The sequence below is a fragment of the Myiozetetes cayanensis genome, unplaced genomic scaffold (assembly GCF_022539395.1).
Source record: "Myiozetetes cayanensis isolate MyiCay16 unplaced genomic scaffold, myiCay2020 scf1, whole genome shotgun sequence".
Taxonomy (NCBI): domain Eukaryota; kingdom Metazoa; phylum Chordata; class Aves; order Passeriformes; family Tyrannidae; genus Myiozetetes; species Myiozetetes cayanensis.
The window spans coordinates 69,549,462-69,567,251 of record NW_026086604.1 but is presented as its reverse complement, the minus strand read 5'-3'; the positions used below and the strand labels follow the sequence as shown (position 1 = coordinate 69,567,251).

Sequence of the window (17,790 nt, the reverse complement as noted above, 5' to 3'; positions counted from 1 at the left end):
CAGGTGACGACACACCTCCTGTTCCAGTCATTAAAACTAAGAAGTCCAATTTGTTTCCTTGTTTTAGAAACCATGATGAACAAGATGCTTAACAGCTCAGCAAGTAAACAGATTGACCTGTTGTCACAGCTTGTAGTAAATATCTCTTCCTGTGTGCTACTGGATCGTTTCCAGCCTTTTGACTCTGTGGAAAAATTGGAGGAGAAGGCTCATGAACTCATGCAGCAAAATAATCTTTTGGCTAGTAAGTCCCTTATGTAAAATGTATATTGGCAGAATAGTTCGGAGTTTGTAGTTGTTGTCTGTGTTTATTGATAAGTTAGGTTAACCTTATGCAGTTTCAAAGTGTGTATTAAAACACATATAATACAGGAACAATAAAGCATATTTGAATCCTGTAATATATGCTGTAAAGAAAAATTATATTGTTGCAGCTGTAGAATGGCCAAATGGATACTTGGAGCCTGTTATTTCTAACAAAATATTTAAAAGAATGTTCATAAATGTTTAAAGTAGAAAAAGCTGAAAAAATGTAGAACGGAGGAAACTTGACTACTTATTATGACATGATCATCTAGTTAATCTAGTTTACATCCTTTCAAAATTTAATTTTTGTATTCTTGACTTTGCAAAAAGGAGGAAAGAAATAGGTTTTGGTAAGGTTTATTCTTAAACCTACACCTCAGAGAAATTAGCTTGTTTATTCAGAATAAATAAATTCTTAAGAAACTGATATATTTCTTGTTTTCCTTGGGGTTACACTCTCTATCCTTTTCTTGTGTTGTATGCTTATTGCTGAGAATCAGTTAATTGTACAAAAGAGTTTAAAAGGCAAGTGTGTTTTTCTTAATACACACACTTTCTCGTCTCGCAGAAAATGCTGTCAGTTGCATGTAGCTTTTCCAAAAAAGAGACCCATTTAAGTCTATATGAAGTGTGCCATAACATTTTCCCAATTTGATTTGGTTTTTATTGTATCCCTGGACTCCTGTAAGTATACAACGGAAGACATAAGAAAGAAGTTGTAGAGAATGAAACTACTCAATCTGGAATCCTATGCTTGTTCTGTAATCTGCACAGTACCCTCATTTACGGAATGTTGCAGTGGCCACACTCCATCAATATGAGACTAACAGGCCATACCATGAGATAAGGAGAATTGCTCAAGAGTACTTTATATGAGGAAAATTGTTTGTCCCTTCAAGGGATGAAATGGACAGATAAATCTTGGCCCTCAGAAAATTGAATTGTCAAGTTCTAGATCAGTTTTTTTCTTCCACTTACCTGGGGAAAGGTCATAAGCCAAGACATTTCTTGAGAGGTTTTTTTTTCTCTCTACTCTGGATTTATAATCTCTTCAAATTATTAGAGAGAGAAAATGGTGTTCTAAGGGACCTAATATGTCCAACGTGTCAATGCTACATGTTCAGACGTAGGCATACATTCCTTTCCATAGTAAGATATTAAACTAGAGTAGAATTCCCCTTCTTTTGTTTGTAGTCTTCAGAGCTTTCATAGCCTCATGGAATGTCTTAGGAAATCAACTGTTTGCATAAATGGGAAAATGAGATTGACCAGGTGAAAGAAATTAGCTTTGCAGCAGACTATTCTATATCTTAGTCTCTTTCAGAGAACCAGACGGCAGTAAGACACCTTTCCCCTTTCCTAAGGAAAAAAAAGGCAACATCTCACATTCATCAAAAAGTCCTAAAATGTCTGGGTCATCCAGAAAGAAAATACAACCAGTTTCATGTATTTGGCTTCATCTTTACATCTCATATTAAGCTTTCATCTGCTTTTTCTTTTTTCCTTCATACAGAACTAGAGAAAATAAACATAAAAATTCTGCTGTGCTAAAGTAGAAATTTTGTAATTGAATTGAAAATTAATATCAGAGTAACTTTTAGTGTGTTGATACTGTTTACTTTGTCACCGACTTCCAGAGGTTGCTATCCTTTGACAGACAAATTTTATGGTTGTTATTTTCACTGTGGAATTGAGAACAGTCCCCAAAAAGAGTTAAGTCTGAATGCAAAGAGAAACTGCAGTTTAAAAAGGAAAACCACAGAATAAATTTTTTCAGATAAAAGTGATTATTTCAAACCCGTGTATCATGTGAATAATTTTTTACATTTTGAATTCATGAATGCAAAAAATGTGTCTCTGAAAACTCCTGCTATTGTGTTGGGTGTCAAGAAAGTTTAGAGGACTGCCCTGACAGGTGAATGTATCCCATATCATATGGTAATTAGCCATGAGTTAGCTATGGAAATAGCATAGATCATAGAAGCTTGGTTATGAATCTTGCTTTCTTCCCATGCCAGGTATCATCTTTGATACACCGAAGAACAAGAGGCAAGATTCTAGTAATGTCCTTCCAAGACATATTTCGTATACAATTAGAACCAGTGTTCTCTATAGCATGAGAACAGATCTGATTAAAAACCCAACATGGAAATCCCATCCCCAGAAGTTGCCAGCTGATGGGTTTAAATACAACCATGTCTTTATTCCTCTTCAAGACATGATTGAAAGGGCAATTATTTCAGCACAGACTGGGACAGATACCTCAGAGACAGCCATTCAGGTGCAAGCCATGCCTTACCCTTGTCATACCAGTGATCTGTAAGTAAACTTTCATCTTTTTAATTCAATGTATTATCCTCATTAGACCGGTGCTAGAGAACTTGGGAAACTACTAGGTTCCCACTTTTTAGTGGGTGAATGTATATCTTGGCACAGGATTGAGCCAATATATCCAATACTACTCCAATATTACAGCATAGCAAATACTGTCCAATAGGTTGTTTTGACATAACATGTTATAGAACATCTGCCTAGCAAATGACCCCATACAAGCTGTTTCTAGCTATACTGTGGAGTAGTCTGCTAAACAGAGGCTGTGTCAATATGCTGTGCAGCTAACTCAAGAGTATTCTAAGAGGTCCCTTCTCTATCCTTAGTTGTCCTGTACACAACTGTAAGTTGGTCCCTGGCGTATGTTGAAATACAGTGTGAAGTTGATGAAGGAAAAGAAAAATTGTAGGGTTGTTCTTTGTAAAACCATCAAAACATCCTGACTATTAGATTTCAAAATTAGTCAGTGGTAATAAATCTATTAAAGTGGAGTAAAAGTTGACTGAGTCATGTTATTGCTTACTGTACAAATATGTTACTTTGCCACAGACACAAATCTGAATTCTGTTGGACTTAAATGGAACCCTAAAGAGTAATTATATCAGTTGTATTATTGGAAATGCTAATATGATAATGTAGTACCAATACGTGTGTTTAGCCTGTTGCATAAAAAATAAGTAGTTCTAACCAGAACAGGAATAAGTCTTATTGTTCATATCAGATCTTATTTTGTGCATACATTGGGAATAGTCACAATATTAACCTAGTAACATTCTGTCAGAAAATATTTTACCTTTGGGGGCTGACAACTCTGCATCTATGTTTTCTCATAGATTCTTGAACAATATAGGGTTTTTTTTCCCACTTATGATGATGTTAACGTGGATGGTTTCAGTTGCTGGTATGGTTCGCAAGTTGGTTTATGAAAGAGAAATTCATCTTGAAGAGGTAAGATGCAGATTAATCTCTGAAAAGAAAGTTTTTTCATTATCATGCACTGAAATGCAAAACTTATGAGGAACTTTTAACTACTCATCATTCAGATGGTTTGTTTTCATTTATTTCCTCTGGGCAGTACGTTCTAGTTCTGGCTTCTAACTCAGGTTCATAACTGAGCATCAGTATGCAAATATTATCCCTGACAAAAAACAATGAGCAAAAGAACCGTAAAAGTTGAAGCTGGAAATTGCTCTTTGGAAAAGGTCCTTGTGAATAGAATATTTTTTACTTTGGATTCTTTTACATGTTTTGCTCTATGTGGTCTGTAATGATAAAACTACCTAAACCAATAAAAAAATTTGTCATGCACTGTGTAATGATGAGAAATATAAGGAAGGATGACACATAAGAAAATGAGACAATTGTTTGCTTATATCAACAGCTAGTCTTTATAGGTGCTAAGCATATGGAAGGACAGGAGGTTTTGTGGTACGTTTTCTATGCAAAATATACTTTTACATAGAATGTAAGAATTATGCTGGTCTCAGTGATCAGCAGAATCACTGCTTGAGTAAGCTTTTTAATTTGTGGAATTATTGGGGGAGTTATTTAATTTCTCTAATATTTGTATTTTAAGATAGACTTTTTTAATGCTTCAAAATAGTAAATTAACTTCATACAGTTAATTTTGATCATCTTGGGAAAAATGTTTCAGAGGTTGTATTAGATTGTATCTAAAAGCATTTTTTTAAAAAAATACAGGTGATACTAAATTATTATTTTCCAGGTATCATTATTATGGTAATATATAAAGGTTTACAGACATATCTGTATGATACTTTTAGTAAAGTAAGAGGCTGAAAAAATGCCATTCATTTATACAGTTTTATACTGTTTATACAGTATATCCTCAGAATTTTTAGCTTATAAAAAGGCAAACTCACTGGAGGAGCCAGTAATCTGACATCTGGTCCTGCAATTCTTTGCAAAAGAGAGTTGTGCTGAGCACTGTGATTCCTTGTGTTTGTATGTGATAATCCCAGAGACTGCCTTGCTCAATACTGTGTTTGATCCAGGAGATGGCACAAGAGAAGGGAAAAGAAATAAGTAATTTAAGGGGAAGATGACATCTTTTGGGGAGGTGCTAGTATCTTGGTGGTAATGTTTTGTCTAAAAAAAAAAAAGAAAAAGAAAAGTTGTTTCCTAACTTTAACTCTCTTTGCTATGTTGTCTTGCAGTATATGAAGACAATGGGTGTACATCCAGTCATTCTTTTCTTTGCTTGGTTTCTTGAGAATGTCATTGTACTCACAATAAGCAGCTGTGCTCTGGCCATCATTTTAAAAACAAGTGGTATCTTTGCTTATAGCAATGGCTTCCTCATCTTCCTTTTTCTCCTGGAATTTGGAGTCACAGTTATTATGCTAAGCTATTTTTTGGGAGTATTTTTTAGCAGTGCTGATACAGCAGCTCTGTGTGCCAGCCTTGTCTATATGATCAGTTTTTTACCCTACGTAGTTTTGTTGGTCTTGCAGAACCAGCTGAGTTTCACCAGCAAGATTATAATGGTAAATATTTGTTTTCCTTTTCTAATTTTTCTCCTCCAACCTTGCTGTGGATTTTCACAGTTTAGACACTTTAGATTATAATTCACTTATTTTTTCCTAGGTTTCTGTTTGCTTTTGTGTTCACTAGACATAAATCCCACTAATAAATATCCAATTGAGAAAATAGTTAGGATGTAGAAAGGAACGAAAAATAAATTATCAGGGAAATTTTGTAAACCTACAGAAAATATCAGGAAGTTGCATTCTTCATGCCCATGAGTTCTCTTAATATTTTGACCTCAAAATATTTGTAATGTTAGTGTATATTCAAGATTAGCTGATGACATGCCACTTATGAAAGTCATTATTTGTTTGGAGGAAAACTAGTAGTTGATTCTCTGTTGAGTATAATCGGAGATTAGATCAGAAATTTGTCTGGCTATATAGTCTGAGGTATATGTTTCTTTGGCATGGGTTCTTCCCAGTCCTTTCCTGTTTTATGTATGCCATAGGCTGTTTCATGTCTTTGTACTGTCTTAATGTACTATATCCCTGAAAGTGACATTGAATATCATCATCATACATTGTAAAACATATTTCACACCTTATGGCTTGAGTCTTTCAGAATAACTCACATACCAAATTAAGCTGGTGGAATAATGCATACACTATTAAAAAAAAAAAAAAAAGCTCACTTTTTCACTGTCAGTCAGTCAGATAAAATATATGAGTTCTTTGCATACAAGCAAACATGGATGTAAGACTGCAGAATTCAGGCATAAATAGGCAAAGCGGATTTTTTTGTTTTGTTTTCTTTTGCTTTTTTTGTGTGCATCAAAGAACTTGCACACCTTAAAATCAGTTATTTCAAAATAATGTTTAAGACATCCTGCTGTTATGACCCTCCCCAGGAGGAGAGGGTAACCCTCGTTCTTGTTAATAAATCCCTTGGGGTGGATCAGAGTGAAATGACACTGAATAATTGGTGTTTATAAATATATATATGTAGGGTTTACTTTAGAACAATTTGTTTCAAAGGTAAACAGGTATGTTGCCATTTTTGGTGTTATCGTCTATAGCAATACAGCAATATTAAAGCATATCAATTTTGAAGCCTAAAAATAACACTTCAGAAGCATAGCAATATTAAAACATAAAAATCATCATGGCTAGGCTTCACAAACAAATTACACTTAAGGAAATATATAAGGGAGAGAAAGGGAAAGAAAGGTTAAGGGTCCTAAGATATATATATAGTTATCACCCCCTGCATGCAGCGATGAAACTTCGATAGTTGCAGCTTCCATGTCTGTTGGTAGAAATGGTGGTTACAGTTCCGTCGAAGTGATGGTCTTGATCTGTTGGGACTAGGGGAAGCTCCCCCCCCAAAACTCAAGAGATTATACACTTAAAACTCTGGAACTCTTTGTGGGAAGGTGGGAATTCCTTGTACCTCTCCTGGGGCAGGGAGTTTTTCAATGGATTGCATCATGGGACATGTCATGAGTCTTCGAGCCTTTGAAGCTCCCCAGAGGGGTCTTCGCAGCAGAGTCATCATATAAGGGAGGACACTGGCATGGTAAGAAGGGTTATCCCACTTTGCAGGATTTGAAGAAAATCCAGTTTGTAGCTTCAGGTGTGCATGCCCTTCTGCACCTGGGGTAGTTGGACAATGACATCCACTTATCTGACTTGAAGGTCCTTTCACAGTGGGCAGGGAGGGATAGGCTTTGCTGGGTGAGCAGATGTTTCTTTTCAATTTGCTACAGTGGACAAAAGTCTTTTGGTGATTTTACAATGCTTAAGCCGTTAACGATTTCAGTCTCTGACACTTACCTTTGCTGAAAATCAGAGACAGCAGCATGTGAAAAAAGCAGTAATTATTAACAGAAGAGAAAGCCCATCATGAGGCATGGTGAAACCCTGGCAGTGTAAGAGGCAGGGACTCAGCTGATGGGAATTAGCATGAACTTTGCTGTACAGATATGTAATCCATGCTAGTGATGATTTTGATTTTTTTTTCCTAAGAAACAGCCTATATCATACTTCTTTCTCTAGAGACCTGTCAGGATGGGTTCTGTCACACTTTCTTGCTACACTACATCACTAATTTGCTCATTTTCCATTTAGTACTTTTCTGATACAGCACAACTACATTTTTTCTTGAAATTAAAATTTTGTTTCCTTGCACAAAAATGCTGTCTCAGCACATAGTGCCCAGTGTGCATGTTCCTTCTGCTTCTGTCTTTTCTTGAGTTCTGGTCTTGCAAAACTGAGTAGGACCACTGCCCTTATCATAGAAAGTAAACTCCTTTGCATACTTTTACAGTGGCATACATTATATTTTTTCAGTATGTGGTAGATTTATGATAGTTTATAAGTCATGTTATGAAATTAAATAACACTTTTCAATACTAATAACTAGGTCAGTGCAGCCCCTTAAGGTGGAGCGAACACTACTTAAGTTTGTGGGGAAGTATTGTTAAAACATAAAAGGAAATAGCAATCATTAGCCTAAGTGAAAAGAAAAAAAAGTCTGTTTATTTTATGCTTGCTTTTATTATCGCAATTTATTTCATGGAACTTGTTAACAATGTGTTTTTTTGATGTTTACATCTCTTTCTCCTTTGGTATTTTAGTGTCTTCTTTCTACAACTGCCTTTGGGCAAGGAATATTTTTCATTACACACTTTGAGGGCCAAGAAATAGGTAAGCTCTCCAGAAGAAGCAACTTTGTAATTATTTCAAAAACTAAAGTTGGAAATGTCTTTCACTTTGTTTTGAAAAAAATCTCTGAGTTAATAGGATAAATCAAGTCCAGGTATGTAAAGGGATGTAATCCATTTTTTTTTACTAATATGGCAAGATCAATATTGATGACAGAGGATGTTTCAAACTACTAGGTATTGAAAAAGTATCATAGTGGTACAAAAGTTGGTAAGAGTGGAAGAGACAGTCGCAGAAAATATAACTTAAATTTCTAACCAAACACTCATTCCAAATGACTTATCTTTACTGAAGGAATGGCAAAATGTGTTTTGGGAAAAACTACTTTTCTTTTTTTTTTTTAACAATAATAGAAAAAAAGTGTAGAAGCAATATCAAGAGCCACTTTACTCCAAACAAAGTAGCATTTCCAGTAAAAAAATGCAATGCTTTTAATAAATCTACACCTTGGTTACTTTTGTTTTCCATTTAGCAATATGGTAGCTTTCTGTAGTACTAGTGTTTTGCACCTTCTTTCTTCTTTTCATGTCTTCTGCAATTTAATAAATTTATGATGCAGTTATTCAGTGAGTTTCTTTGTGTTTACCTCTGAATGCAGTCGATGCACACAAATGCTTCTGAGTTAGAATTCACAGATTTAAATGTTCAGATTTAGTATTATAGAAATAACATTAAACTTTGTGTGATCCTTTTCTTTATATTAGCAGCATGGCTTAAAGCCTGATTCATTGTTCAGTGCCTGATTTTGTCAGTGTTGTAGTTCTTTTTCTTTTGCCAAATTAAGGGCCAGTTAAAACTTCATAAACAACCCTTTCTACAGCAACTTCCCTGTATTTTCCCAGCAGCAGTGTCACCTGCTGCTCTAAACAGAGGCTTGTAGAGGCATAGCAATTCATTTCTATTCATTAGGATTACTGTTATTAACTATGATTTGTTTTGCATTAGTGCTTAAATACCCAGAAGTGTGTGGTGTTGATGTGTTTGCGATCTTTAATGCTGTACTGATTTAGCTTTGACCTTTAAAAAATCGTTATTATTACTCCCAGGAATTCAGTGGAATAATGTGCACCAGTCAATGGCACAAGGAGGATACATGACCTTTGGGTGGATGTGTTGGATGATGTTCTTTGACTCCATTTTGTATTCTATAGGTGGCTGGTATTTCAGCAATATTATTCCTGGTAAGATCTTGGACTTGTTATTATTTTGTGTTTTTGAAGAAGTTGTTGAATAAAATGGATAGAATAGGCTTTCCTCATTTTATGAAACTAAAACAAAAATGCATCTTTTTCTGAGTTAAGGTTTTGATGTGAAAAACTGTCTGACTGCCTTTAGGGACTGGGAAATAAAGGTTTCCAACATACCATACACAAATATTGAGTAGTGCTAACACAGAGGATAGAATTTGTAGCCAGGCATGAAATATCTTTTGTTTGCTTATGGGGATGGCTAATATTTGATAGAATTAGGGATTTACTGGAAATTCACAGTAACAGAGCTCAGTCTAGTAGCAAAACTTCCTGTGAAAATGATAAGTCAGTACTTGGGATGAAACCCATGGACAACAGCATGTTTTCAGATCATAAAGGCTTTAGACAGCCTGGTAACTGTATTTTGCTCCCAGTCAGTCCACAGTCCAATGCATAAAGAAAACTAACTAACTTTCAGGTATATTTTCAGAAGGCAGTGGTTTGGTTTATTAATTTTTTTTCCTTAACCAAATTTTATGAGTGTTATTGAGTTGGTTGATGTATTTTCAATCATAGCCTCATGTCTCACTATCTGTTCAAATTTACCTTTCCTCTGAATAGGACTTGTCACCTTTTCTTCCAGTCACTTTGTATTTGTTAAAAACAAAATAAATTTTGCTTTGAAAGATAGGGCTGGGTGGAATATACAACTGAATTAAAAAAACTTCATCTTGAATTGACACGTGCCCTTCAGTGTCAATGAAATGTAACTCCAAACACACAGAGTGTAGATTGCATGATGGGTAAGTGATGCCTGGAAAGATTGGGCAATGCCAAAGTTTAGGTTGTGTATATAAGCATGTTTTTGCCCTTTCTTTTTGTGTGCCACAATAAATGTTTCTTATGGTAGCTTATTTGTTTACATTGTGTGGATAGTAATTTCAGAATAATATTTATTGACTAGTGCTATGGATTATTTTTATAATAAAAAGAAAAGTTCTTTGCCTTGGCTGGTCATTTGGTACATTTTTTTCCTGTAGGCTAGAAGATTATGTTAGGCTGTGCCTACATACTGTTAAGTCTATGATCCTGTTACACAGTTGAAGCTGATTTGGAGACAGGATAAAGCACAGTATCACTGAAGTGTGATTATTCTATGGCAGGACCTGGTGTTATGAACAAATTACTTTTTTTGCACTTTATTATAAAGTTTGTTGAGTGCAGCCAAGGATTTGAGCTAATTAAATGGTCTGACCAGGTCTTTGTAAGTAGTGATAGGACGTTAGTAGTCTATAAAGATATGAAATGACTATAAATTTTTCAACAGTTTATATCATAATTCTAATCTAGGAAAATTTGGATTAAAGCACCGATGGTACTTTCCCTTTACTGTTTCATACTGGAAGAACTTGTGGGGTGCAGAGAGGAGGAAGAGACATTATCTGAATTCTAATATGTTTTTCTTCAATGAAAACTTCCAAGAAAAAGGTCTGTAGTAATAGATTTTTAATAATAGCTTTTTTTTTTTTTCTGAAAGATGTGCTCATCGTGATCAATCTGCTTGTATCATTGCTTGGCCCTATATTATGTGTTTAGATCTTGTCCCTTTCTCTCTTTCATTACACAGTATATACTGTCAACATTATATACTAACTTATATTGTGCTGTCACCTGTAATGCTTGATTCATTCAGTGAAAACTATTATACACAAATATTTAAGAAAACTCTTTAAAGATGTAAAATAAGTATCTCTTTGGTTCATCCTGTCCCACTGTATTGCCTCTCTGCTTGGTTAGGATCTTTTGGAGTTCACTGAACCCTTTCGTACTCTTACTGAATCTGGAGAATGTTGGGCTTTATTAACTTATTTAAAAATTTTCTTGTTATTTCAGTGAAAAAATTAAATTGTTCATTTTTTCCTTTCTTATTTCTCTCTTCTGTAATTACTGTTCTTTCTGTCTCTGCTTCTTAAGCCTTTTGTTTGAAAAGCAGCTGTTATTGTAACTAATTTTCATCTCCCTCCAGATACTTTCACTTCCCTTCTGTGTGCATTGTGGATTGTGCTTTTTTGGAAGTTAAAATAGCTCAGAAATGATCCATTTGTCTGTAGCATAGGTGAAGGAGCTTAACAACCCAGCAGTTTTACATACTGGTATCTCCTAGACTAGGGCAGACTTCAGAATGTCTACAGGTTCATTGAAACACTTGTGGAAAAACTGTTTGTATGAATTTTCTCTGAATTTCTGCAATTTGGCACAACTCCATTTTGTTGAGATGATTGCCTTTGGTCCTTACATGAAACAAAGATTTCCAGTGATTCCCTCTGATTTCACCACATTGCCTACACTTGGTGGATCCCTTCTCCTCTGTTTAACTGATGCAAGTCATGTGGCTGATAGCAAATCCTTTTCGTCTGAATGCTAAAGCTGCCATGCAGCAAAGGAGCTTGCTGTCTTCCATAAGAATTGCGTGTCACTGTACCGATAATGGGGTGAATGCACTCATGGAGAATTTTCTTGGAACTTGCTTGGAACTCTTCTTTGGAGAAGTCCTAGGGTGACCAGTTTAGTGGTTGCAACTAACTTGGAGTTCTTCCTCTGAGTCTTACCCAAGACACATTGTCTGAGGCTCACTCTGCACTTAATTTTTTTTTTTTTTTTTGGTTAAGATCCAAGATGCAAATTTAGGAGACAGTGGAAGGGGCAAGAAGAATCTTTGTTGATGGTTTTAGTCTGCAGACTGAAAGACAGAGAAGGTAACTGGGAGAGGTTCATGGGTAGGAAGACCTCAGAAATGTCGCAACTGCTGGTAGTGCCTTTCTTGGAGGTGACCTCAAGTTTAAAAAGAACTTTTACCAGAAGTTTAAAATTGATTGTGGAAAGAGCCGAACAGCCTTTTAATTCACAACATAAACAAACTTGTCGTTGAAAAAATGATATGATTTTTTATTTATAACTTGATTTATGTAATTTGGTTCTTATATAAAGCATAATTCTCTGTTATTGTAATGTTTACATTTTATTTAAAAGTATTACATACTATGTAAATATAAACAATAAATATTTTATGTAAGTGCATATTTCATATATATTCAAAAGGATAATTCTCTCTTCTCATAATTCTTATCCATAACAGTTTCTTTCTTTGGACATTCTAATTTGGCTTGCCTTTTTTAAAAAGAAAAAAAATTAATTCGACTGCCAGATTCCTCATTTGTAATGAGTCAATATTGCATGCTAATTGTGTGTTTCTGGGGCTGCTGATTGACTGTGCCCCTGTTTGGAAACCCTTCCTCCTGACATAGAAAGGAAGGTAACTTTATTGATGTCATATTGTCATCTCAGTTTCCCGAATTTGTTAACACAGTTAGAAAACTGCTGGATATCTACTTGCTTTGAGCACCTTGAACTATGTTTAGACTAGGCTGCTGCTCTGAATCACTTCCCAGAGATCTGCTTTGCTTTGTCGACTGAGGAGAATTGAGGAGATTAAGTGGCTATGCCTGTGAATGTTATGTCAATGTTGTGTGCCTGAAACCGGACAGCATATATGAAGTAGCTCACACAGTTAGAATTTTCTCATGCTTAGGGTCATAAAACAATTATTCAAATAATGTTATTCTAAGTGGTTTTTTCTACTAGAAATAAAATATAGCAACTGTTTTATGACCTTATGGAGATATAAATGAACATGTGCACAACTTGGTATAACTGCAACTAGGCCAAATTCTTAGCAAATATTAACTGGCCTTGTATCTTTGATTTCAGTGGAGCTTGTGTCAGTTCAGACCATCTGAACATCTTTGGTGAATGGCACCAGGGATTAAATTGATTTGTTATTCCCTTAGTACACACACACACACATATGCTTAGATTCAGCAACACTGCTTGTTTCACTGCCCTTCCCCACACAGACCCAGCACCTCAAAGCTGGAAAAACCCTTGCGCTGAAGGAGCCACCATTGGTGTTGTGCTGCTGTCTCTCACCAAAGAGCACATGGATGGCCAGAAGGCGGCTGTTAAAGATCTCAGCCTCACTTTCCATAGAGGGCAGATAACAGCACTCTTGGGACCTAATGGAGCTGGCAAGACAACAGTTATGTAAGTCTGACATTTAATGGTATTACTCTTCCCTCTGATCCCTGCTATACTTTTTCACTTCAAAATTTTGTGAACTCTTTGCTATGCCTTCCCACCCTCCCCCACCCCAGTAAATATTTGATGAACTCCCCAAAGCACATGGAAAGTGAAGACTGTATATCTATGACACAGGCAATGTAATGAGTAGAGAACTGGGTCTTCTGTGTCACCTAAACCATGATGTAATAGTTCAGGAGCAGCTTAAGTAGGAGCTGGGAATGTCTAGCGGTGGAGTTGAGCACACCTTGGGGGAGTATTCTTTTCTGGCATTCTTTATGTACTCATCACATGGAGAGTGTGGAGTTTTATGGGGTTTTGTGCTTTGTCCCTAGAGGCTGCAAGGGACTTCTTTCTTTCTTGGCAGCTGACCAGAAATGAAAATAATGAAACGAAAATGACATTTAAAAATGTCTCAAGTAAGAAGTCTATATTTCTACCTTTATGTTAGCTATGATCAGCTTTCATCAAACCAGTGATGCACCGTGGGACCTAACTGGGAAATACTCCTCACAGAATACCCTTGTGAAAAGAAAGACAATCATCTGTTATTTTTGTTTGGGAAAAAAATGGATTTTTTTCTGGAAGAAGGGAAATGAAGGACTGTTGAGATAATAAAAAACAAAATAAAGAAACAACCAACCAAAAAAAAAAAAAAACCAACAAACTTCCACCTCAAAACCCCTCAAAACCAAAACAATAAATTTGTAACCCAAAACATTAGTGATGTGTCTGTAACTTTACTCAACTGAGTTGGTGTTGCTCTAAGGATGCCAGGACATGCCTCAGGAAATCCAAGTAATGATCTATGTAATACAGTCATTGCACATTCTCTTGCAGAATAATTTTTTTTTTTCTTAGATCACTGTTAACTGGTCTGTATCCACCAAGCTCTGGTACCATTATTATTGATGGAAAGGACATACGTACTGATCTGGCTGCCATCAGGACAGAGCTGGGTGTTTGCCCACAGTATGATGTGCTGTTTAACACACTTACGGTGCGAGAGCATCTACTGCTGTATGGGTCGGTGAAGGCACCCGAATGGACGAAAGAACAGTTGAATGAGCAAGTCAGTGGGTAAGTTTTCCTTTCATTTGTTGAAATCTGCCAAGTAAATCAGTTATGGCTATTGCAAACCACTCAAAAAAGTGCAAATGCAAATATTGCGAGCAAAAACTGCAGGGATTTGTGAATTTTTAATCACATTTCATGTTGTGAAATCATGCCTTGAAAATATATTTCCTAGTGTCTAATCCTTACTTGAATATATTTGTAGTGGAACAGTCAATGTTTAAAAACCTGGTATGCAGGACCATCAAATAATGATGTTTTGACTGAACTGAATGGTTAGAATTGTCATAGCTGCAGTGGTTCCTTTCTCATACTGTCTGCCTTGCTTCCCCTCTTGCTGGAGAGGAAGATAGAAAGTAAACTGCTGTACTTGCCCTAAGTTTTTACATAAATCAACACTGGCTTTATATATTTATTATCCTGTATTCCCTCACCTGCAGTAGAAGGAAGGTTAGAAAACAAGAAAAGGCAGGTAAAGGCAGTCTTTGTTACAATCTTTTAAAATAGGACATCATGTTTTCCATTGCCAAATCCAGCCTTTAAGTGTTTTTAATAAATGAAGAGGTTTAAAACCAAACAATCCAATAGGAAAACCAAATCAGACCTCTGACATTACCTCAGAGGATTTGTCACTTGTCAGGTTGAAAATGTTTGCTGGTGTTTTTGCGCTGATACTTCTTTGATATAGGACTAGATCTTATTTTCGCATCATGTATATTAAACTACTAGTAAACTGTACAAGCTGAGATCTTGTTCACTAATAGCAATTTTCTCTACTTCAGGAATAAAATGTAGCTTTTCTAACAGTGTGGCAGTGTAGATACTTTCTTTTTACCTTCTAATTCATGCTAGACTCTGTGAAGTGCTGGGCACTTCCATGCTTCAACGGATATAAATACCACGTTGATGGGACTCCTTAAGTGTATAGTTAGGCATGTGCAGAGGCATTTGTGGCAAAGTGGCTTTCCTTTTTGGTAGCTGTCATAAAACCCCATTACTTTTAAATTTTGATCTGGACAAACTCTGATGTGGGATACTATATTCTCTTTAGAAAAAATAGAAAAAATTCTCTAGAGTAACAGAGATAAACTAAACCCACTACTTCATTTAAAATTTATGCAAAATAATATTCTGTATTTTATGGTACTTAGACTGCTGAATTGTAATTTCAGCAGCAGTCTATCATACTAATGGCACAAAAGAACACTCAGGACACTGCAGGCCTTGCTACTGAGAAAAATTAAATTATTTTTAAAGGCAACAAATACTTTAAAAGACTTCAGAGAAATTAGAAAAGCAACAAAAGAATGAAACAAAATTCTCCTTCTATTAGCGAAAGAAGCAGGCTTCTAAAGAGGTTAATTTTCTTCAATATATATCTACAGAACAGTTATAGAAACCTGTTGTCTTAAAAATGAGAAAATCTCTCAGGATAAATGGTATGGTTTACAGACTGCACTTAGGACTACTGAGCCTTTTATGTCTTGTTTACCAGGCTGATAGCAGCTGAAAGCTCTTAGGTCAGTGACTGGATGTTCGGAGTGATGAACAATAAATTAATAGTCTTATAGTAGTGCTACCTTTATTTAGAATATTTCCACACAGATGCCAGATCATCGTCAGAGGGCAAGGGCTGAATTGGCAATGTCTTGTAAGGTATCTCCCAGTCCTTAACAGAGGAATTAGGTTAGGTTAGATTAGATAGTTTTATTCTACCCAGGGATCACTAATGTATTTATTTCACAAAAAAAAAAAAAAAAGAAAAGAAAAAAAAAAAAAAAAGAAAAAGAAAAAGCTGCAGTGTTACCTTATTTACTTCAAATGACTCAAATGACTACATATTTCCTAAAAACTCAGGCATTCTCTAAGGTTCTTCACGTAGTAGCAAAACTACTACTAACTGAAGCACTGCTTGAGTTATGAAATTGACAGTCTTTACCGTCATTTAAAGTGACTATAATCTGAAGTTTGCTAAAGTTGTTGGACAAATTGATATTTATTTTATTGACCTTAATTTAAAAATGTTTGGTTCTTATCTTTCAAAATACTTATCCAGAATTTTTGCATCAGATGATGATGAGCATTTATGCTTTGTAGGTAAAGAGATATTTGTTTTCCTATTTGTTTTTGACACCAAAGTGTATAATCAGGCAGACGTAGTGATTTTGTCACTTTCCATTTACAGTGGCTTTTCAGTAATTCTTCACTAAGTGGACATTATGTGATCAGAAAAAACTTAATATTAGTCACATTTCTGTACTCCTATTTCAGAGCTCTGGAAGATGTGAATTTATCCCAACATCAGTACAAACCTGTTGGAGCTCTTTCTGGGGGAATGAAAAGGAAACTGTCAATTGCCATCTCCTTTATTGGGAACTCCAAGACAGTTGTTCTAGATGAGCCCACCAGTGGAGTAGATCCATGTTCTCGCCGTGGTATCTGGGATGTTCTTCTGAAGTACAAAGCTGGTACAAAGTTTACGCACATAATTTGCTTCTCATTTTTCTTCCTGGAATTCTTTTTCTCAATTTAAACTGGATAGTCAAAATATAGCCAAAATACTATCAGAAATTAAATACATTCATTTCTGAGGAAACAATTGAACTTAAAAACTTTAAGGCAGTCAAATGAGATTACAAGAGTTATCTGCTATCACACAGAAAGATTTCCAATCTAAAAGAAGATTGAACTTAGTTCTGAGACCTGTCCTGAAGTTTCTCCCCTCTCCAACTTCTCAAAATGACTTTCTGGTTTCCATTTCCCATTTTGCATATATGGGAATAGATGTATATAGATGTATATAGATTCATTTCCATTTTGCATATGTCTGTACCTAGATGTATATATGCTTCTAATGAAAATAGACTCATCAGTAAGTCTGCCACATTAATTATTTGGTGCCATAAGATCTAAAATTGATTGTGGGAAACAAATTCTTCAGCTAGTGAGCACTCAATTGGCTGTAATAATTAACAGTGAATAATCCATTGAAACAGACACTGACGTTATGTCATTTTAAGGAATTTCTTATGTGCTTAAAACAGCTGGAGCTTCTAATGGCTTAATACTGCTTGCTATGTATTATACAGGGCAAAGAAAGCTTAGACCCGAATCTAACTCAAACTGTAAATCTGACTGCAGGTTTTGTTTATGCCCTGATTGGAAGAGTCCTAAAAATTGTTCTCTTAAGGTTAAAGAACCCTTGTGAAAGCAAGAGGGGTTTCTTTAGAAACCAGGTTTTGTAGACATGTACCAATCTTTCTGATACAGGTTGCACACTGATCTTTACCACTCACCATCTTGATGAGGCAGAGGTGCTCAGTGATCGCATTGCCATTCTGCAGCGTGGCCAGCTGAGGTGCTGTGGTTCTCCCTCTTATCTGAGAGAAACATATGGCCAGGGACACAGTCTAACACTCATAAAAAAGGTATATTAAAAATGTACTGTACAGAACTTAACCGTGCCTGCCAAGTAATAGCTGTGCATATTCTAAGGGAGGTGTATGTCCCTGCCAGGAAGTAATACTTGATATAGATTA

General features: G+C 35.7%; 1 protein-coding gene across 1 annotated transcript in view; it reads left to right on the top strand.

The window, feature by feature from the left end:
• Positions 1 to 17,790, top strand: part of ABCA13 (ATP binding cassette subfamily A member 13) — a 169,800-nt gene that overhangs the window by 57,572 nt on the left and 94,438 nt on the right. The window contains 11 exon segments of the mRNA XM_050329993.1: positions 68 to 244; positions 2,325 to 2,625; positions 3,471 to 3,585; positions 4,815 to 5,144; positions 7,763 to 7,832; positions 8,897 to 9,031; positions 10,391 to 10,528; positions 12,955 to 13,141; positions 14,039 to 14,257; positions 16,523 to 16,719; positions 17,522 to 17,679. Coding sequence (XP_050185950.1) covers positions 68 to 244; positions 2,325 to 2,625; positions 3,471 to 3,585; positions 4,815 to 5,144; positions 7,763 to 7,832; positions 8,897 to 9,031; positions 10,391 to 10,528; positions 12,955 to 13,141; positions 14,039 to 14,257; positions 16,523 to 16,719; positions 17,522 to 17,679 — 2,027 coding nt within the window.